We start from the raw sequence: 23,655 nt of genomic DNA on the forward strand, positions 1-23,655 counted from the left end.
AATGCCCAAGCAAGAGTGAAAGAGCAATCACCGAAGATAGTTGGGAAAGGACAAAAGGATTAGTGGATTCCTTCAGATTCTTTGGGAATCTGGCTTATCGATTGTAGTGCTTCAAGGCACTTCATCAGATAGAAGGGTGCACTCTCTAATTTGGTAGAGATGGAAACAATCGTGGGATTATAATTGGAGTCGATGCCACTTATCCCGGAAAGGGTGTAGGGAATGTTACCCCTCAATTGAATGAGGGTAACTCGATTCATTTACAGAACCTCTTTTATATACTTGATCGCAAGAAGAACTTGGTGTCCATTTCAGCAATGGAAGTCAAAGGTTACAAGGTGGCACTCATCAATGGAAAGGTACGTCTTTGAAAATAGAATTTTCAAAGATGTTTTTGACTTCAGGGTTGTATCAAGTTGCAGGAAGTCCACTGGGGACCATGTCCATTGACACATAGCACCAGAGGTCTATGAGTCAAATGGTGACAGGGATGCCTAAATTCAAAAAGAGCATGAAAGTACATGTCTGAGATGTACCGAAGAAAAATCTCACGTATGCAGGTGGAAGAAAGCCCTCTATGGCTTGAAGCGAAACTCCTCGGGCATAGTATGAGAGGATTGATAGCTGTCAGATGAAGCTGAGATTCACTAAGAGTGAAGCCGATCCAAACCACTGTTTGAAGCTTGTGGATGATAAACCTCTCATACCAGCACCTTATGAGGACAACCTATTTCTGACAAGTGCAGAGCCTCTCATTTGCAGAAGTAAGAGAGAGTTGGATTCCGGATGTGGAATGATAAACTACAAGCCTATGACTACCTCGAGGATGTTAACCTTTAGAAGTTATATGGTAGCGATGTCGGACCAGATTTGGGAAATGCCTCTGAGTTTCATAAACTCATTCACGTTGATGTTCTTGGTGAACTTCCGTCCGGACATATGTTTTGCAATTAGCATGGTGAGCTCATATTTGGTTGAGCCTCACTGGATTGGTGCCAGGAATCTTCTGATATATCTTCGGGGCACAATCTCTCATGGATTGAGATACACTGCCGAAAATATGAAACTGCATGATTATTCGAATGTTGACTGGGCAGACAATGTGGAGGATCACTAGAGCACTTCTCAGTGCTAGTTCTCTTTGGATTCTGCTTCGATATCATGAATGAGCAAGAAGCAGAAGTCAGTTGCTATAAGCACCGCCGAGACCGAATACATAGCTACGAGTATGATCTCATGTGAAGCTGCATGGTTGCATAAGCTCTTAAGTGAGTTGTTTGTACACATGATGAATACCACTGTGATTCTCTGTGACAACCAGAGGGGGGATTTGATTATTGAGGAATCCCGTATTCGATGATTGCTCTAGTAGATAGACATCAGATACTCCCTTATCTGGGATATGGTAAGTCGATGAGCGAGAAGGCTCCATCACATTGAGACTGATGTGCAGGTCGCAGACATTTTGTCAAAGCCCCGAGGAAAGGTCAAATTTGTGACTTTCCCTAACGACTTGGAGTCGTTGAGAGACCTTATAAGGGTCCTGCATGTTGCATGCATTGAGCTTTGGGAGCTCTAGGGGGCTTGGGGTACTTACTGGAGCAACATACCACCACAGGGCGACTCACCCTCCCCTGGTGGTGCGTTATGTACAAGATGATAGGTTCAACCTTCCCCTGTGATACCCCGTGGCAACTATGGAACAGGATGATTAGTTCTCCTATGGGCCAAGATGATTAGTGTTCTCATGTGTTAAGTTATGGTATGTTCTATGCTTATAACAGTTTACTTTTTTTTCTTATTATATTCCACCGATTAGCAATCACATGTACATAAAGTAAAGTGCACATAGAACGTTAAACGATCGACAGAAAACAAGCCAAGACAAGAGACACAAGATGTGGCGGCTAGCCAGGGACAAACCCCACAATGTGTGGGGAAACCCTTCGATCAAATCTTCTTTTATCTTCAATAATTCAGCAGAGAGAAATAGTACAATAAATCTTATTCATATCAGCAGTAGCAAACCCTAGATCAGTAGCATCAGCATTAGCGGCTTCATTATCAAACTAGGGCAGACCATATCTCACAAACCAACAGTCGGATTGACTTCATTCCACCATCAAAAGATTCGGCTTCCAGAGGAGGTTCAGATGAAGCTACAACGCAGTTCAGATGAGGAGATCTTCTAGGCTACGCATGTCAATCTTTACTTCTGCAGTTGCAACTTCAATTTCAACAGTTTCCGGCTTCAAACTAGGGCAGTCGATATCTTGCAAACCGTTCATCGGATTGACTTCATTCCACCACCAAAAGTTGCGGCTTTCAAAGGAGGTTCAGATGAACCTACAGCGCAGTTCCAAATAGGAGATCTTCTAGGCCACGCAAGTCAATCTTTACTTCTGCAGTTGCAGCTTCAAATTCAACAGCTTCCGGCTTCACATGTGTGAGAGAGAGAGACCCATTTCAGCGCAGTAGAGAAGAGACTCATATCTGCACAGTAGAGAGAGAGAGATGTGATGAGATGAGTGAGTTCAAATGAGGAAAATTCCTCTTATATTTATACACAACGTTGGTGGGTGAATAGATGCCACTGTTGGGCTTCTAAGCCTACATGAGTTGTAGGTCGGCTTGATAATAATTCCATAATCAAAATAAATTCATATCTCCATGAATACTTATTGGAATTGGATGATCTTTATATCAATCCTACACCTCTTGACAAGAGGAATCTAATAAAAATATTATTAGCCATGAATAAGATGACCCACATGAAGCTTTGCCCTGGTTGCCAATTTTAACACTCCCTCTCAACCATGGAGAACTTCATCTGCAATCTGTCTATCGGTCGTTACTATTCATCCATCAAATGCACTGCCTTGTACAGCCTGACCCTTGCCCTGCTCTGCTCTATTTTGCCTGTTCTGCTTTGTCTTGTTCTGCCCTGCACTGATCTGTACTTTTTTGTTCTGTTCTGCTCTGCTCTTGCATTGTCTCTTCTACTCTGCTTTTGTCCGAATTATGAAGAAGAAGAAATGATCGAGGATGTATCATACTGACTCAAAGTCAGTCTCAGAGTATGTACCACTGGTCCCAGACCAGTCTCAACCAACCCAAAGTCAGCGTCATAGTGAGTACAACTCCAATGGTCCCAGACCAATATCATCCTCCACTGACTCAAAGTCAGTCTCAGAGTATGTACCACTGATCCCAGACCAGTCTCAACCGACCTGAAGTCAGCGTCATAGTATGGTACAACTCCTACCACTGGTCCCAGACCAGTATCATTGATCCCAGATCAATGGAGGTCATCCTAGCGTAGGGAGTACAGTAGTTACAACGATGCGTCCATCGGTACTACTATGGTCCCTAACTTCATTTCCCTGCTCATTGATCAGATGAGAGGTACTTCCCATGAGTCCCAGACTGCATGGGTAGGATGCCTCGACAGGAGAACTAATCAATCCTGTCCTCACAGGAGAACACATCAATCCTGCTACAATTGCCATGGAGAACACATCAATCCAGGCCTCATAGGAGAACACATCAATCCTGCTACAATTGCCATGGAGAACACATCAATCCAGGCTGCCATGGAGAACACATCAATCCAGGCCTCACAGGAGAACTAATCATCCTGCTACACAGGAGAGCGAATCATCCTGTTCCACAAGAGAGCGAATCATCTTGTCCCACAAGAGAGCGAATCATCTTGTTCCAGTGTGCACCACCAAGGGAGGGTGAGTCACCTTGTGGTCATATGTTGCTCCAGTAGGAACAGCAAGCCCTCAGAGCTCCCAGAGCTCAATGTATGCAACATGCAGGACCCTTCTATAAAGGTTTCTTGCCAACTCCAAGTCGTTTGGGAAAATCACAGATTAGATCTTTCCTCGGGGCTTTGACAAGGTGTATCAACCTGTACATCATCTTAATGTGATGGAGCTTCCTTACTCATCGACTTACCATATCCCAAATGATGTCTATCTGCTGGAGCAATTGACGAATATGGGATTCCTCAATAATCGAATCCCACCTCTGGTTGTTACAGAGAATCACAGTGGTATCCAATGTAAATCCAAATAGCTTACTGAAGAGCTTTCGCAACCAAACTGCCTCACACGAGGTTATGCTAGCAACAATATATACTGCTTCGGCAGTGCTCAAAGCCACCAACTTCTGCTTCCTGCTCATCCAGGATATCGAAGCAGATCCCAAGGTGAAACAGTACCCGGAAGTGCTCTTACGGTCCACCACACTGCCTGCCCAATCAACATCAGTATATCCAAGTAGTCTCACATCTCCGGCAGTGTATCTTAATCCATGAGAGATTGTGTCCTGAAGACATCTCAGAAGATTCCTGGCATCAATCCAGTGAGGCTCAACCAAATATGAGCTCACAAAGCTAACTGCAAAACATATGTTCGGACGGAGGTTCACCAAGAGCATCAATGCGAATGAGTTTTTGAAACTCAGAGGCATTTCCCAAGTCTGGTCCGACATCACTACCATATAACTTCTAAAAGTTAAGATCCTCGAGGTAGTCACAGGCTTGCAATCCATCATACCGAATCTTTCCAATATATTTACCACATATTTTCCTTGAGATAGGAAAATTTCTCCTGGCTTTTGCCACACTTCAAGTCCTAGGAAGTAGTGCATCAATCCTAGGTCTTTCATTTCAAATTTAGAGGCCAGCTCCCTCTTACATTTGTGAATGAGAGGGTCTGCACCTGTTAGAAAGAGGTCATCCACATACAACACCAGTATGAGAGGCTTGTCATCTTCAACCTTAAAGTAAAGGTTAGGATCGGCTTCACTCCTAGTGAATCCCAGCTTCATCAAGTAGCTATCGGTCCTCTCATACCATGCTCGGGGTGCTTGCTTCAGCCCATAGAGAGGTTTCTTCAACCTGCATACATGAGATTTTCGATCATAAATCTCAAATCCTTCGGGTTGCTCCACGTAGACCTCTTATTTGATCGAGCCATGCAAGAACGCAGTCTTGACATCCATCTGATGTAGGTTCCATCCTTGTGAAGCAGCAAGGGCTATGATCGAGCGGATGGTCGTATATCTGACAACAGGTGCAAATATCTCATCATAGTCTATACCTTCTTTTTGGGAGAAACCTCGAGCAACAAAACGAGCCTTATACTTTTCTGTGCTTCCATCTGCTGCATGCTTTATCTTGTAAAGCCATTTGGAAGTAACAATAGTCTTGTCCTGGGGTCTGGGAACTACTTCCCAAACATCATTCTTTATGATAGACTCGTATTCTTCGGTCATAGCATCCTTCCATACTTGATGCTTGACGGCATCTGAGAATGACGAAGGCTCATTTTGTATGATTGTGCTCATGATTGTCAGGTATCCCTGATACCTGACAAGTTTCTTACTTTGATGGAAGGTTCCTCAGGGTGCAGCATGTCCTTCAACATCATCAAGTATCCCCCTAAGCCATGAAGGCCTCTTCCTAGAAGAGGAAGGCCCATGTGGATGAGGATCAATCGGATCCATGGGTTCTTCTACATCAGGCATTGATTCATCATCCTTTTCTTTCGGTTCCTTGGTGTCGACTTCTTGAGAGCTCCTCAAAGTCAGAAGATTGATCACCTTGCTAAGAGCCATATCTTCGTCAAAGGTGACATCATGACTAATTATGACTTCCCTTTGACCGGCTACATAGATTCTATATCCTTTAGTATTTTCACCATAGCCCACGAAAATTCCCTTCTTTCCAGATGCTCCCAATTTATTTCTTTTCTCTTTCGGCACATGAATATACGGCAGCGTTTGCAGCTTCAGCCCATAGAAACTTAGGAAGACTTTGATCATGTAGCATGGCCCGGACAGCTTCCATAATTGTGCGGTTCTTCCTTTCTACCACACCATTCTGCTCAGGAGTATGTGGTGTAGTAGTCTCCCTCTTAATGCCAACCTCAGGTATGCCTGAGTAAACCAATTGTAATATATCGGAGGTCTTGCTTTGGCTTGAGGGGAATGGTCCCCTTTTGAGCTTTCCTTTGGCACATCCCGGACATACACCTTCTTTCTCTACTTGGAATTCGGACATCCCTGTTACCATCTGTCTTACATCGGGTACAGCTTTGTAGTGAAGGTGGGTAAACCTCCAATGCCAAAGTTCGGACTGAAGAGATGTGTCATAAGACATGACACCTAGTAGACTTCCATCGACCTGATATAATGAATCAAAACTAAACCCAAGTGTAAAGGCATATTTAACATTATTTTTCCATATACGTACCTTGCCATCGCTGAAGGTTACCTTGTAGCCTTTGTCTTCCGTTGCCGAGATGGAGACTAGGTTCTTTTTGAGGTTAGGTGCATTTCATACATCCTGGAATTTCTAGCCTTCTTGAATGCTTGTCCTCTTCCTTGATTCCTAGCTCTCCTCTTACCTTTGCTGTTGAATTTGTCATTCCTTTGATTGCCATTAGAGGGATTTCGAGTTGCACCACTGCATATTGTACCATGCTTCTCTAATCATGATTATCATCATGTTGCCCATGTCCATGATTTTATCCATCATAATGCTGCTCAAACTAGTGTGCATCATCATCATGCTATCCTATATGTCCATGATCTCATGTTGCCTTTTATGTCCATGATCTCATTTACCATGATGCTCATGACCTCATACATAGTGACTTGCTTTATCGCAAATGTAACATCGTCATTTTCTTCTAGCCTTAGGTCCAGCCTTTCCTTTTGATTTAGTCCCGGAATTATTTCTTTTCTTTGCATGATAAGAAAAAACAGCAGGAGGACCTTTAGGCAAGGGCATTTCCTGCTCTTCTACCCTTGTTGCATCTAGCCATTAATTCCTCGAAACTAGGAATTACATTATTGTTCAGAAGAGTAGCCCTGAACACATACCATTCAGATGGTAATCCTCCGAGAGTTGTGAGTGGCCATTTCTCTGTCAGTAATGGTTTCCCCAATAGATAGGAGATCGTTCTTGATCTCGGTGATTCTTAAGAAGTATGCTTGCATACTTTCATCTTTACCCTTCTTGATTTCCCTCAACTTATTTCTAAGAAACAAAACTTGATTTGCATCATTAACTTTAAATAAACTCACTAGTCTGTCGTAGATTTCATTGGAGGTGTCTAGATCAGAGATGTAGACCACCAAGCGCTTGTCGATAGAGTCCCGGATGATCTTCTTTGTTTTGACTTCTCCATTTTTCCATTTGTTCTAAGCAGCAACACATGCATTTGATGAAGGCTCAACAATATTGCCTCTTACATGGTCCAGCACTCCTTGATCTTCAAGGGTTAGATCGATAGACATCTTCCATCCGTGATAGTCAGCTTTCTCACGGAGCTTGTCTTCGGCAGGAAAGAGTGTTGAGGACCCCATAGTTCTTTTAGGATAGCCTTGCCAATCTTCTCTTCAATGATTGCTCTTGCTCTTGCTCGGGCTTTGTCTTCACCTCGGCTCTAATACCATGTTAAGTTATGGTATGTTCTATGCTTATAACAGTTTACTTCTTTTTCTTATTATATTCCACCGATTAGCAATCACATGTACATAAAGTAAAGTGCAGATAGAACATTAAACGATCGACAGAAAACAAGCCAAGACAAGAGACACAAGATGTGGCGGCTAACCAGGGACAAACCCCACAATGTGTGGGGAAACCCTTTGATCAAATCTTATTTTATCTTCAATAATTCAGCAGAGAGAAATAGTACAATAAATCTGATTCATATCAACAGTAGCAAACCCTAGATCAATAGCATCAGCATTAGCGGCTTCATTATCAAACTATGGCAGACCATATCTCACAAACCGACAGTTGGATTGACTTCATTCCACCACCAAAAGTTTCGGCTTCCAGAGGAGGTTCAGATGAACCTACAGCACAGTTCAGATGAGGAGATCTTCTAGGCCACGCAAGTCAATCTTTACTTCTGCAGTTGCAGCTTCAGTTTCAGCAGTTTCCGGCTTCAAACTAGGGCAGTCGATATCTTGCAAACCGTTCGTCGGATTGACTTCATTCCACCACCAAAAGTTGCGGCTTTCAAAGGAGGTTCAGATGAACCTACAGCGCAGTTCCAAAGAGGAGATCTTCTAGGCCACGCAAATCAATCTTTACTTCTGCAGTTGCAGCTTCAAATTCAACAGCTTCCGGCTTCACATTTGTGAGAGAGAGAGACCCATTTCAGCGTAGTAGAGAAGAGACTCATATCTGCGCAGTAGAGAGAGAGAGAGATGTGATGAGATGAGTGAGTCCAAATGAGGAAAAGTCCTCTTATATTTATACACAACGTTGGTGGGTGAATAGATGCGACTGTTGGGCTTCTGAGCCTACATGAGTTGTAGGTCGGCTTGATAATAATTCCATAATCAAAATAAATTCATATCTCCATGAATACTTATCGGAATTGGATGATCTTTATATCAATCCTACACCTCTCGACGAGAGGAATCTAATAAAAATATTATTAGCCATGAATAAGATGACCCACATGAAGTTTTGCCCTAGTTTCCAATTTTAACATCATGGCAACTGTGGAACAAGATGATTAGTTCACCTATCGGCAAGTATGATTAGTTCTCCCGTGGCAACTATGGAACAAGATGATTAGTTCTCCCGTGGAAACTGTGGAATAGGATGATTAGTTCTCCTGTGGGCCGAGATGATTAGTTCTCTCGTGGCAACTATGGAACAGGATGATTAGTTATCCTGTGGGCCAGGACGATTAGTTCTCCTGTGGCAACTGTGGAACAGGATAATTAGTTCTCTTGTGGGTCGGGATGATTAGTTCTCCTGTGGCAACTGTGGAACAAGATGATTAGTTCTCCTGTGGGTCGAGATGATTAGTTCTCCCGTGGCAACTGTGAAACAGGATAATTAGTTCTCTTATGGAACGGGATGATTAGTTCTCCCGTGGCAACTGTGGGGCAGGATGATTCGTTCTCTTGTGGACAGGATGATTAGTTCTCCTGTCGAGGCATCCTACCCATGCAGTCTGGGACTCATGGGAAGTACCTCTCATCTGATCAATGAGCAGGGAAATGGGGTTAGGGACCATAGTAGTATTATCTATGGACGCATCGATGTATCTATTGTACTCCCATGCTAGGATGACCTCCATTGATCTGGGATCAATATGAGTGGTTTGAGACACTCTCTTGTGATATTGATCTTGGATAAATAAAGCTGACTTCAGGCCAGTAAGAGTGATGTGACACACTCTCTTCAGATGAAACTGACTTCGGGTCAGTAGAGAATGGTATGAGACATTCTCGATCAATTCTTCTTCTTCATGGTTTAGCAGAGCAGAGCAATGCAAGGCACTGATGGCAGAGATAGTACAGTCGGACATATGGATCAGCAGATGGAGTTCTCCCTAGTTGAGAGGGAGTGTTAAAATTGGCAACTAGGGCCAAACTCCATGTGGGTCATCTTATTAATGGAAGCTGATATTTTTCTTGGATCCCTCTCATCGAGAGGTGTAGGATTGATCTAAAGATCATCCAATTCCGATAAGTATTCATGGAGATATGAATTTATTTTTGTTATGGGACAATTCGTCAAGGTCGGCCAGCAACCAAATAAATCCCACTTGTGTTCAACGTTTTAGTATAAATAGAGGTGGCCTTCAAGCCATTTTAACGCACTTGGGATCTCTTCCTCTCTACTTGTCTTTGGGTTTTAGTAGGAGGAGAGATCCTAAGGGGTAGCGTTGCCCTAATCTAGAGGGCAGAAGTCGAAACTACCGAGAACTGATGAAATTGTCGGGAACTAACAGAACTGCAGGGAACAGCCAAAACAGCTGGAACAATCGAAACTGCCGGAACTGCCGGAAACTGCCAAGAACAGCCGAAACTGTCATGAACTGCCGGAATTGCCGGAACTACCAGGAACAGCCAGTACATCCAAAACTGTCGAGCGCTACCAGAATGAACAGCTGGAACTGTTGGGAACAGCCGAAACTATTGGAACTAGCGGAACTGGCGAAACTGGCGGGAACAGTCAAAACTGTCGAAACTGCCGGAATAGCCGAAACTGCCGAAACTGCCGGGAACTGTAGAAGCATCTGTCTCCAAAGGAGAACAACATGCAAGGGACAGCTAACTAACATTGGGACAATTGTATGGTACTTAGCAGCAAATACATCAAGCATGCAATGTTATAGCTAGCATGCAACGGACAACTAGCATGCAACAGCAAGCATGCTAAGGACAACAAGAAAGCAAGGTGCAGCCAGAGCATAGTTCAGTACGGCAACATGGTGTAGCAATGGCACATAATGCAGTACAGTGATGGGTACAATCATGATTAATGAAGCATGATAAGATGCAGCATAGTGATGATGGATGCAGCATGGTGCAGCACGGTGAGGTGCAGCATGATGACGAAATGCAGCACAATGATAGGTGAAGTAGTCACCTCGGAGAATTAGTTGAAGCAGCATGTCTTCCACTGATCTCATGTATCATCTTCTTAGAGATGATCTTTGCTCTTATCTAGATAAGTCAAAGTGTTAACTTTTGTTGTAAACATACTATTTCTCTCTCTCTCTGCTAAACTATTGAAGTATAAGAAGAATTGATCAAGGGTTTCCCCACATTAAGGTTTGTCACTAGCTAGTGCCACATCTTGTGTCCTCTTGTCTTGGCTTGTCTTCTGCAGTTTATGTTTATGTTCTATCTGCAGTTTACTTTAATGTTGATGTGATTGCTAATCTGGAAAAGATATTGAGCCAACTGTGAAAATTGAAATAAATTGCTCTAAGCATAGAACATACCTAAAATTAACAATGTGACAGTGAAATAACTTTTGATATTCATATCACCCTTCTTTATCATTTTACCCTTACCCTTTTCTTGAATAGACTCCAAAGAGGGAGGAACATATCGGAAGGGGTTGTGTAAGGTCCTCGAGTTCTAACCAAGCGTAGGCGCGCGGACACGATGGGCGCGCGGTGAACGAGCGCGGGCACGATGGGCGAACGGTGAACGAGAGCGGGCGCGCGGTGCACGACCCGGGCGAGCGATGCGACGGAGTGTTGTGCGATGCGACGGAGGGCGCGCACGACCGAACGCGGATGGAACGCCGGGCAGAGGTGCGACGAAGTGCGACGATGGAAAAATGACTAAGGCAAAAGATGCGACGGTGACTTATACCCAACGAGCGTGGAAGGTATGGGCGTGGGCCGACTTGCAAACATGGGCGGGCCGACGCATACATGGGCGCTACAAAGGGTGTGATAACCTTGTTTTGGGGGTCGGCTGGAGTGCCACCACCCACGATGGAACCACAATGAAACGCATATATATTATGTGCGTTGAAACCTCATTTGCAACGAACAGAAGTCGCAAGACAACTTCGCATAAGCTCAGGGGTAAAAAGGAAGTGCGCAGATTTGAAGGGAAATGCGCATAGCTCATGCGCATTGTTCAAGGGCGCAGTCTTGGTGATACTTAGAGCCGGTCGAGGGTTGGGCGAGGTGTGCCCAAGGTTGTCTTGAGTACATATTTGTGTTGGGATTGACAAGGGTGTCTTGGTGGCTCGGGTGAGCACCCACCCATTGTGCAAGGCATGCACAAGGTTATTGTAAAAGGATGATTTGCCTATGTTGTAAAAGAAGCTAAGTATTGGCTTGGATTTTGCCAAGCATTACTTGTGATGATTGTATTATCAAAGAAAGATTGATTAATATATATTGTTGGGCAGACTCATTGTTCAGAGAGTTGCCCCTCCCTTTATACTGTGCAATTGTTGTTCTTGTTATAATTGTTGTTGATAATGAATGAGTATGGGTGTTCATTGGTATAAAGGATAAACATAATTTTACTTGGTTGCGAAACACAAACTAAGTAAGTACAAGTAAATTAGGCGTAGTCCATGAATGTTAGTATTGGTGAAAAGAAAGCGTTCGGTGGTGCCGCACCTCGCTATAAGCGGTTGGAAGACTATCGCAGGTGTAGGGGCGTGACAGGTTAGATGCAACAATACAAGGGATAGAGGAAAAACCCTCAAAATCAATATGGGGGTTGGTAGCCAACATTTTTTATATACTCCTCTTCCTCCCAATTTCAACCTCTAACTCTTTTTGCCTAGCCTTTTCTTCTTTAAACTTCTCAAAGTTGGCTAACAATTCCTTCCTAATCTCCCCAATTTCATCTGATTCACATGGAGTAATTTGGCCTCTAATCCCCGCCAAGTGTTGTTTCAACCTATTAATTCCCCCAGGACCTTCCTTAATTTTTCTATGGCAAAATTTGCAATGCATTTGACTATCAACCATCTCAACATATGCCCAAGCAGCATCTTTCACTCTAGGTGCCATTTTTTGACTTGGAAATGAAAGCAAAAAATTTTAAAATGAAAACGAAAACAAAAAAAATAGCATTACTTCAATGTTCATTTCTTTCACAAAAAACACTCTTTTCAATTTCCAGATTTGCACATAAAAATTAATAAGCAAAAACAGATTTTTACAAGTGAAAAAAAATACCTCTAGGCACAAACTGCCTCCTCAAGGTTGCTCCAGCAAACCAACTCCTCAATGTTGCTCCAAATGGCTGCCCAAGAAGCTCCTCACTCCTGCTACAATGCCTACCCAAGACTCCTCACTGCTACTCCAAAAACAAACTCCACAACTCCTCACAAACTCTCACTCAAATGCAATGAGATGGCTATGAGGAAATGAGACGGTTTGGGTGGGTTTTATAGGGTTTAGGATAGAGGAATGGAACCCCAAATAACCTATAGGCAATTTAGAAATGGGTTTGGGGTCCCCAAAAAGCAAGTTCAAAAGAAAATCATTGTTTTTTCTTTTTCAGGCTGCTGTCACTGAGTCGGCCGATTAGAGCCGAACTCGGCTGCGCCAGCCGGGTTATTACCGAGTAGAGTCGGTCGAGTTGTTAGACAACTCGGCCGACTCGGTAATAACCCGGTCAACCGAACCAGTTCGAAGGCCGAGTCGACCCAGTGAGGGCATGACTCAGACCAACTCGACCAAGTCAATTTCAAGCCAACCGATTCTTAAAACAGTGGTCCCACTTGGTACATTTTCCTGTTGAATGCGGCCAATTATGCTTTTACTTTCTTTTTTTCAGCTGCATCACCCTCTGGGGCATCATTCCAAGCCCGACCCAAGCTGTGGGAAAGGGGAGGGCAAAGGCTAACCAAATGTGGACCCAATGGAGTGATGTGGACCCAGGTGGGAGAAATGATGAATGGGGTTATGAGTAGAAGGGGAGTGATATATGTGGATGAGGGAATGGAACCACGTAACCAAAATCACGATTTCCCATGTAGTACCATCCCTAAAGCCCAAGGTTAGTAAAATAGATCCCACGAGACTAGGGTCCAAGGTTAACATCCAAAAGAGGTCTACGGGACAAGAGCACAAACCAAGCCCACTCTTTCCGCCGAATCCCCCCATTAATCCATGCCCAAAATTATCCATGATAAGCAAACTACAATACTCAATTACCAAATGACAAGGCATACCTTTAGGTTCAGGAGGCCCAACTTCAAACATACGATCATGACAGATGGGTGAGAGAACACATGGTTGGTTCAAATGGTGAAGAAATAGCACAATGAGCTAGCTGGTGGTTGCAAGGGGTTGTTGGTTGCCAACTGAGGACCATCTCGGAAAAAAATTTCTCCTAGGGATATCACCCACAAAATGGTGGGTAACAAGCAAGAAGAAGAAGCAGTGAAGAAGGATCTTGTGACTTGGTCTTGGAGAGGTTGTTGTGCCAAGGGTCTTGGTCTTGGTATTCATCAATTGAAGTCTCTATAAGAAGAAGAATTCGTTTTGGGTTTTCCTCTTTTGGCCCTGGCCGATCGCCTACATTCTTTGTCTCTTGCCTCTTTATTGGTTATGCTTTGGTAGTTGTTTGATGAAGAAGGATACTATAATAATCTAACTAAAAAAAGATTCTAATCTAAAGAAGTAAAAAGCATTCACAAGCAATTATCATCAAAGAGAAATATCCTAATCCTAATGCCCTAGATTTCTCAACATGGTATCAAAGGTAAAGTAACAAATCAAGGTAGGGCCTCTCAAAAAGGGACACTCAAGCATTTAAGGACCAAAACTTTAGAAGGGCATCATAACAGATCTAGAAGATCATCTCATCCTAAAAGCCAAGTCAATATCTACAAGGAAGTGTCAAAACCCTAGATCAAAGAAGAAGTCTTCACCAGAATAAGTCTTGGGATCCTCGCTCAAGTCATCATCAAAGAAAAGGACCTCAAAGACCCTATCTCTAATAAAGAAAGGAAGGACTTGGATTTGAAGCATCTTGAACACCACTCATCCAAGGGTAGCTAGTTCAAAGGCGTTGTCATCATCAAAGATATCAAGGCAATCTCCCTCTCTTTGAAGCAAAGGATTTCATCTCAAAATAAAATCCTTATCCTTGAAGATCATCCAAGAAGTATCAAGACATCATCAAGAAGTCATCAATCATCATCAACAAAGGGATCAAGTTGAAGAGTTAATCTTCACTTGACAAGTAATTATATTTATTTCTATAATTAAATCTAGTAAAATGACTTCATTTTTCAAGGAGAACAACAAGTTGGTTGGGTCATCGAACTTCCTTGCATGGAAAAGGAGTTTAGATCTAGTCCTCAAGGAAAATGAAGTTATTGATCATGTCAATGGCAAAGTCTCCAAACCATCTGAAGGGCGAGCACTATCTAAATATATGAAAAAGGATCTAAGGGCTCAATTTTGATTATTTATGTTTATTTAACTATTATCATTACTAACTATTATCATATAAGTTTTATTAATAAAAAAGTTTTCACATAATTATTTTATTTTTTCTAAGGGATTGGTCCCTCTATGAGAAATATTTTTTCCCTTAGATATAATTTTTTAATTATTTATCTCTAACTAACTATTTTTATAAATTATTTTTACTAATTGAAAGTAATTGTTTATTTATTTTTTAATTATTTATTATTATTATTTGAGGGGCATGTCAGCCTTGTCACAAGGAAAAGTCGGCTTATTCTTGATGGACAGACCACTATATATAAAGCAGCTCCACCTCACCAAGGACACTCTCAGTCAAGCATCCAAGACAAGAAAAGGAGCACAAAAGCACAAGAAGAGCAGCCTCATAGCCAGCGAGGAGTAGGAGAAGAGCGAAGATCTTTGGCATTGTTTTTGGGTTAATTTCCTCACACGTGTGGCAAAAACTAGGTTTTTTGCAGAAGTAACATATCAGTCCTTAAGAAAGTCACAAAAAGGGTCTCCATTTCAGCTCCCTTACCAGTCGAGATCACCAAGAGAAGTCTTCAAGTAAAGCAAAGGAGGAAAGCATCCCTAAACTCTCTCCCTCACCTCCCACGTGCAAAATTGTAGAGGTACAAATTGCAAGTCTGTGGAAAGGAACCAAAATTTCAGGGTAGCCGAGAATTGCAATGCATGAAGGCAATTTGACTTGTGTTGACTTGGGAAAGAAGAAGAAGCAGTGAAGAAGGATCTTGTGACTTGGTCTTGGAGAGGTTGTTGTGTCAAGGGTCTTGGTCTTGGTATTCATCAATTGAAGTCTCTATAAGAAGAAGAATTCGTTTTGGGTTTTCCTCTCAAGTTGGAGAGGTTTTGGCCCTGGTTGATCGCCTACATTCTGTGTCTCTTGTCTTTTTATTGTTAATGCTTTAGTAGTTGTTTGGTGAAGAAAAATAATATAATAATATAACTAAAGTAAAAAGCATTCACAAGCAGTTATCATCAAAAAGAAATCTCCTAATCCTAGTGCCCTAGATTTCTCAACAACATTTGCTCCAGTTGCTAGGTACACTTCTATCAAGGCCATGATATCTATTACTTCAAAGATGGAGCAGACAATACATTAGATGGATGTCAAGACAGCCTTCCTTAATGATGTTATTGAGAAGGAGGTGTACATCGAGTAGTCACAAGGATTTGAGGTGCACAGGAGAGTCACATGTGTGCAGGTTGAAGAAGGCATTATATGGTCTCAAACAGACATCTAGAGCATAGTACTTGAGAATTGATGAGTATCTCGCTTGGGGGTTCACCAAGAACGAGGCAGATCCCACCTTGTACTACACACTAATTGATGACAATCCACTCATTCTGTTACTTTATGTGGACGACCTCTTTCTTACAGGGTTGAAGAAGCTCATAGAGATGTGCAAGAAAGATCTTGCAACAAAGTTTTAGATGGAAGACATTAGCGTGATGCACTACTTTTAGGGATTGGACGCGTGGCAACAAATAAGAGAGATCTTCCTTGGATAGGGGAAGTATGCAATTGAGATCTTAAAGAGATTCAGAATGGAGGATTACACACCTATGTCAACATCCATGACTACCAACATGAGGAAGTTGAATGCCTCTGAGTCAGAGTTGGTGGATCCCAGATTGTATAGCCAATTGATAGCTTCTTTGATGAATACACTGAGCTAGTTTATGGTGGGGACGAGGGTTCATTGGGTGGCAGTGAAGCATGTGCTCAAGTATCTTCAATGCACTGTGGAGTATGGACTCAGGTATGTCAAAGGTGATGAAGTGAAATTAGTGGGCTATAAAGACTCCAATTGTGTTGGGAGTGCATCTAACAAAAAAAGCAACTCAAGGTGTTGCTTCAATTTGGGATCAACGGTTATCTCATGGTTTAGGAGGAAGTATAGTTCACTGGCGCTCAGTTCAACAAAGGCTAAGTACATGGCTATGAGTCTGGAGAGTTATGAGGCCAACTGGCTTCGCAAGATGCTCATAGGGTTGTTTGGTAAGTAGTTGGATCCAACAATGATTCACTATGATAATTAGAGTTGCATCAAGCTCTTGAAGAATCCAATGTTTCATGACAGGTCCAAGCATATAGAAATTGAGTATCACTTCATCCGAGATAGGGTCTAGAGGGGAGCTATGAAGTTGTAGTACATATGCACAGATGAGCAAGTTGTAGATATTCTCAAGAGAAGGAGAAGTTTGTTTTCTACAAAAACAAGCTAAGGGTGGTGCATAACACCTTCCTCACTAGGAGGGAGTGTTGATGTTATTAGCTCAGTCAAGTGCTTCTACACAATCTTGATGTCTTAGCATGCAAAAGATGTCAAATTGCCTCTTTAGGTGGTTGTTTGAGAGGAGTAAGTGGATATGTTCACAGATTCATTACCTCAAAAGGTGATTCATTACCTCCTACTGATGATGAGTACCAGCCATATTCCGTGAGGTACAACACGTACTTTTTTGAGCGCTTGAAAGTATCTTATGAATTTGAAAGTTTTCAGCCATCTATTTGCTCAGATTTAAATGAATATTCATGTGTCAAATCAGCATTGAAGCCGTATTGTGAGGCTGATATTTGTGAAGGACAGCAAATATTTCAAAGTGAAATTTTTCAACTACCTCTTTCTGCATATAAGCCTCAATACATAATTGAAAGTGCAACTGGGAATTACAATTTTAGTGCTGAAATACCTATGGGTCAAAGTGCTATCAATTTATGGATTGTTGCAGAGATTTCCAGCTACACAAAGGGTTATGACAAGCCCTAAAATTGGGAAAAAAATATTTTTCAGGGTCTGAATTCATCCTCCCCTTTGCATTCTTGTCTTTGTTGGCAAATCATAAGATGTTTTGCAGATTTCTTATGATCTCATCTCAAGACTTGGGAAATGATGTTGATGAAAGCCAGAGAGGTCATTTCTTGAAGTGTGTGGATGATGGATCACCCTTCTAAGATATCGAAGTTGTATTATGAAGACTTTACCTGGATCATGGATGAGTCATCATTGTCTAATTACAACCCCATTCAAAAGTGGATAGAGCAAGCTTGGTGTGATTTTGATATTCTTATGTATCCTCATGAGTTAGATCCTATCCTTGGCCATATGTGATATATGTGCCTGCTTGTGATCACCTTGTCCTTAACATATCCTTGCTTTACGAAAAGTCTTTCGATAGAAATCACATAAGAGAAATTTTCAGCCGACGCATTTCGAGCCAACCAGTGTGGTTCATCATGAACCACACTGGTTGGTTCGAAACGCCTCGGCCAAAAACGCCTCGGCCAAAAATTTCTCTTATGTGATTTCTATGAAAAGACTTTTCTTAATTCATTATGGATCACAGAAGCCTGAATACAGAAAATATCCTTGTTTTGTCTCATAACCAAGCGCAGGGGTAGGGTTTATGGTTTACTGAGACACTAGGGTGGCTTCATTGGTTGTATGACTATACTTAGGCCTTGATTGTTTGGATTGTTGGAGTAGGTTAGTGTATGTAGGTTATCCTTGCTTTCTTATCATGTTGGTTTCCACGTATTTGTGATCAAATTTATAAAAATTAAAATTGAGAAAAGGAAATGGTAGTTTAGATCTTTTTTCAAATTGGTTGATACTTTTCATATCCCACGGTGGATCATATCCCCCGGCCTTTAATTACTAATAGTCTTATGTTAGAATGACACAAGAAACTTTTAGAGCAATAAAGTTATGGGACTTCAAGTACCAAAGATGTTGAGGTTCTTATGCACTTTATGATGAGCAAATGGATCATGCACTCTACAATGAGCACATATATCATGCTCTCTATATTGAGCACATGTCCCCAAGTTGGAGCCAAATGTTACCCGTCTATAAAGAGGGGCAACCCATGAGAAATTTTGTCCCCTATGATGTAGATTTCCAACCATTGAGCAGCGATCATTCTTCCATGACCCACAATGAAGAGATGATGACCAACATTTTCCAAATATAACAGCCCCTTTGTTGCCTCTTGCTCTTCATATGCTCAGCTCATTTTGGTAGATAGGTGTATTCATTCGATGGCGGTGGTTCAACACACAAGAGGTATACTAGTCATGGTTTCATAGGAAGTGTTTTCATTTATTGCATTAAGCATTTAAGTAGGGATCGCAAGTCAAAGTTGGAAAATTAATCATGATGCTTGGAAGTTATACTTGCTGCCTTATTTCACCTTGGTGGTTATCTTCTCTTCTAGTCAAGTGAGACCACCCAAGGGCTTTTCTTTTATTGTCCATGAGGGACAAAAAGTGGAGGTCTAGATTGAGATGGTTTGGCCATGTCCTTCCATACTTATCACCTTCCACGGACCCCCTCCCTCCATTCTCCTACCTTTTAAGTTGGTTGTTGTTAAGTCACTCATATCAGTTCCCTGCTTGTCTAATCCTATGAGGAAAGGGGCATGGAAATGCCCAAAGGCTAATGCAACTGCAAAAAGAAAGAAATAACGAGAATGTGTCAAATGTCAAAAGCCAAGTTAACTTGAGCTCTACGCCCTCATGAATTATGATTAAAATCCAAGTTAACTTGAGCTATACCCCTTCATGTGAGGCCATCAACCTAGTCCCATGCATGTCACATCTAGCAAAGTAAAAGGGACTTAAAGAAACATCCCAACCCCTATGAGCAATTAACTACCCATCTTAAGGGGATCTTAAATGAAATTAATAAAGCTTGAAAAACAAGCTAATCAAATCAAAGTCTAAGGCTAATGCATATCATGCCTAGCAAAGTAAGAAGGACTTAAAGAAACATCCCAAACCCTATGAGCAATTAACTGCCCATCTTAAGGAGATCTTAAATGAAATTAATAAAGCTTGAAAAACAAGTTAATCAAATCAAAGTAAAAGGTCAAAAAAGCAGTGTTGAGGAAAGGGTAACTCAAATAAATGCAAACACTCCCTCCATAAAGGCGCTCATGGATGAAGGTCTTGTATAACCTAGTATAAGACTATGACACCCTTAACGTTAGCCCTAATTTAGGGCTGGAAATTGCACATAAAATGACAATTTTGCTTTTTGAAAGTATTCCAAGCAAATCCTAACCCTGGGACTGTTGAGAAATCTAGGGCAGTGTTTTCTCTAGCTTATGATAACTGCTTAAAAAGGCATGTTTAAAGAGGTAGCTTGAAAAATTAGAAATTGTATCAATATAGCAGTTTATCAAAGCAGCAATTTAGCCCTGTAAACTACAATAATAAAGTGTAAAATGAGGTCTAAAATTATGAATAAACAAGAGCATAAAATACAACAATGTCCTATGGTTAAAAAGGCATATTTAAAGAGGTAGCTGAGGATCCAAGAAATTGTGCCTTTCGAAAAAATCAGTCATTTGTAGCATGAAGCCACAAATTAGAGCTCAAGAAGATGCAAGAGATAGGGAAGCAGCTTTCACTATGGAATCTATGAATTACCAGAATCATGAAATCCAGAAATTAAGACAGGAAAACGTTCACCTCAAGCTGGCTGTCTACAACTTATTGAGTTATCAGAACATGGCTCAAGCTCAGGTTCATTTATCCATTAGGTCAACTGCAGAGAGAGGCAGAAACTGCGCAGCAGCATCTTCCTGACGTGGGTGTGGACAAAGTCAATCAGACCACCATGAACAACGTGCTTAAGCTTTCTTAATTCTGTGCTTTCTAAATGTAGTGTAAACTCTAATTTCTATTTAGAAAATATTAGTCAAAAAAAATTGACTTGTGTGTGTGTATATATATATATACGCGTCCGCGCACACCAGATATACTTACCCCCGAATTATTAAAACTCCAAACATACCCAATTCTGGTTGTTTCGTTTTTCGTGTGCATACCTAAAACAGATATATCTACCACAGAATTATAAAAAAATCCATACAGCCCATACCGGTTTTAATCGTCCTTTTTTCACACCATACATAGATATGTGTAAAAGTGCACGCACACCTAAAACAGATATATTTACCCCCGAACTATTAGAAATCCAAATATAACCGGTTCCAAAATAAATCACCGATTCACTGCAATATTCATGTCCATTTTTCTTGGTTCGAAGGTCGCGTATTATTAATAAACAGGAATTTCACCTCTAGACCACCTAAATTGCGTAAATTTACGTTAAATGTTTAAAAAAACAAAAAAGCAACATTATTAGTACTGGCAGTGACAGCAGTATTCTTACTTGTGACCAATGGCAAAGGCAACGATGGTAGAGTGATTGCGAGTAAAGAAGTATTTGCCCCCGGGCCGTAGAGTCCAGTCTTCTCTTTCAGATATATGCTCGTAACCGGCCTGCTTCAGCTGCCGCTTGGCCTCGCCTACATTCACCACCTATCAGACACCTTCAACAAACCCTCGGGATAATATTTACAGATTTCGGGAAGAACAAACTGAAACTTACCGACGGCATGAAATGGGGTGGGAGAAGCATTTAAGAAATCAATGAATTCCGCGGCCACGGGATGAACCTCTGCTTTGCCCTGCATTGCCATTGATCGCCGCAGGAATGAACGATTGCGAGATTCAACGAATGGGTTTGGAATTGCTCTTCGTTGCGTTTGCAATGGAATTACAATAAACGCGACAACTTCGGACTTCTAATGGCTTAGCTGTGGCAGGTCCCCTTAATATACAATTCGAGCAATTACAATAAACGCAACAACTTTGGACTTCTAATGGCTTAGCTGTGGCAGGTCTTGGTTTTTTTTAATTCTTTTGGAATTTTTTTAGTGGGTATTTTTTTTTTGGATTTTTTTTATTGGTGGGTATTAGACCCTTCGAAACTCATTGGCGATTTCTTTGGAACTTTTTTAGTGGGTATTTTTTTTTTTGGATTTTTTTTATTGGTGGGTATTAGACCCTTCAAAACTCATTGGCGATTTCCTTGTATTCCCCTACTTTCTTTGTTTTATTTAAATGAGATATTTGATTTTCGATTCTTGTGTGCATAATATTTGTTTTTATTTAAACAAAATATTTAATATTAAGATTGGTTCGCGCATTCTTTGTAAATGAGATTCTCCTCTTTGGTTCGCGTATTCTTCAAGTAAATGAGATTCTCCTCTTTGCTTTTCGTATTTAGTAAGGAACGGGATTATGCTTCTTTTTACTTTGTGTGAAGAATTCCTTAATCTTATGGATTTGATTTTAATAAGGCATCATCTTATTATTATTATTAAAGAAGAATTCATTAATTTCATGAATTTGATTTTAATACGGCATCATTTTCTTATTATTATTAAAGTTAATTGTTGCGACATGGATGTATTTTTCTTTATTGAAATCACATTCCGTTTTTCAAGTGATGGTTCGGAGGTTACTAAGGGCGTAGGTGGGCTAGTAGCGAAAGAGATCAGGGAAGGGGTGGAGAATAGGAATAGATTCATGGAAAGGCTTATTAGTACGGTGATTTTATTTATATATAGATATTTTAAAATTTGATTTTTATATTTTTTTTAAATAAATATAGATATTTTAAAATTTGATTTTTATATTTTTTTTAAATTTTGTATGGTGGATATTTATGAGGGTTATTGAATGGTATTAATTGTAAAAAGATATATAGATGGTTTTTTTTATAGGGTAGTGTTTACTTAGTGATCGTTTGATATAATGGGTGGGTGAGGTGTCGCAAAACATTAAGAATTTACTAAAAGGCGAGGCAATCGGGCTCCGAATCTCATTCTGAGGATGTCAGTCTATCGGGAACCCATTTCTCTTTTAAATCATCAGAGCTTCTAAGCACGCAGGAGAATACTCAGAACAGGCCTGAGTCCCCAAATTTTGCGGACTTCAAGAGCCCCCCCTTTTCGTCAGGGTTTAAAGATGTTGCAGAATTCTCCAGCACGCCAGTCCCCGATCAGCACGAGGAGCCTGTCGTCCCCTCCCCTCCGACGATGAACAGAGCGGACTTTGTTGTGGGTTCGCACCCCATCCTCATCTCATCTTCCTCGCCCTCTCCAATCCAATCGCCCTCTGTAATGCAAAAAGAAAAAGAAAAAGAGCCACAGCTGACTCCGACCCCCTGCAACTCTCCTACGGACTCTCCGATCAACAATTATGATAGTGACATCGAACGCCTTCTTCAATGCCACCCACCGATTCTTGAGCCGCTGACCATCCACAGGCCGTCTTTCCCAATCATCAGCCCCAACTCAGCCAAAAACATCACTGTAAGGAAAAAACATAAAGGCGGGAGTCGCCATTTCCGAGGCAGGACGATTGCCTCCGATCTGGGTGTCTAAAATCTTCCCCTGGTCGACGTCCCTATTTTGGAATCATCTGATCCACAGCCCCTTAGAGCAAGCACGGCTGGTCAGACCTCAAAATGACCTTCCTGGCCTCATACAACATCAGGGGCCTGGGTGCCGCCCCTAAATTCCTAGCACTCAAGGAAACTCTCGTTTCAGCTCGCCCCCTCATTATATTCATCCAGGAGACAATGCACTCTAGCTCGGTCTCTTTGCTCTATTTCAGAAGAATGTTTCCAACATGGCACATTGCCGCTACTAATGCAGATGGCCTGTCTGGGGGTCTGGTGGCTATGTGGGATCCGCAAAAGGTTAAAGCAAGGGCATTCAAGTGTTGTGCCGGCATTCTTATCTCTGCATCTATAAGAGGCCGATCTCAGATTCTAAATCTCTTGAATATCTATGCTCCCTACAGGAACAGACTCCCTTTCTGGAATTCTTTGTTTAACTCAGACATTCTAGACATAAATTCTTTGTTAATTGCAGGTGATCTAAATATGACTCTTTATCCAGAAGAATGTTGGGGTCAAGGTAGAGCTGTGGACGGCCTGGCCCACAAAATGAGAAGGGAACTTCTAAGGAGGGATATGGTCGACATCATTCCGGACAAAATGGCCCCAACGTGGAACAATGGCAGAGT

At 41.6% G+C, this 23,655-nt stretch overlaps 1 protein-coding gene across 2 annotated transcripts in view; it reads right to left on the bottom strand.

The window, feature by feature from the left end:
* LOC149152441 (putative aspartyl aminopeptidase) overlaps positions 1-21,434 on the bottom strand; it is a 156,142-nt gene extending 134,708 nt beyond the window's left edge. For both annotated transcript variants that reach the window (XR_016262539.1, XM_089439464.1), the window contains exons 1-2: positions 21,167-21,434; positions 20,948-21,083 (exon numbers count right to left, since the gene is read on the bottom strand). Coding sequence is in view for 1 of the 2 variants with exons in the window: in XM_089439464.1 (XP_089295590.1) it covers positions 20,948-21,083; positions 21,167-21,257 (227 nt within the window). In the remaining variant the exon portion in view is untranslated. The remainder of the gene's footprint in view (positions 1-20,947; positions 21,084-21,166) is intronic.
* Positions 21,435-23,655: the final 2,221 nt, after the last annotated feature.

The sequence above is a fragment of the Pinus tabuliformis genome, chromosome 9 (assembly GCF_031772625.1).
Source record: "Pinus tabuliformis cultivar Carrire ecotype Pingquan chromosome 9, CPIR1, whole genome shotgun sequence".
Classification (NCBI taxonomy): Eukaryota; Viridiplantae; Streptophyta; class Pinopsida; order Pinales; family Pinaceae; genus Pinus; species Pinus tabuliformis.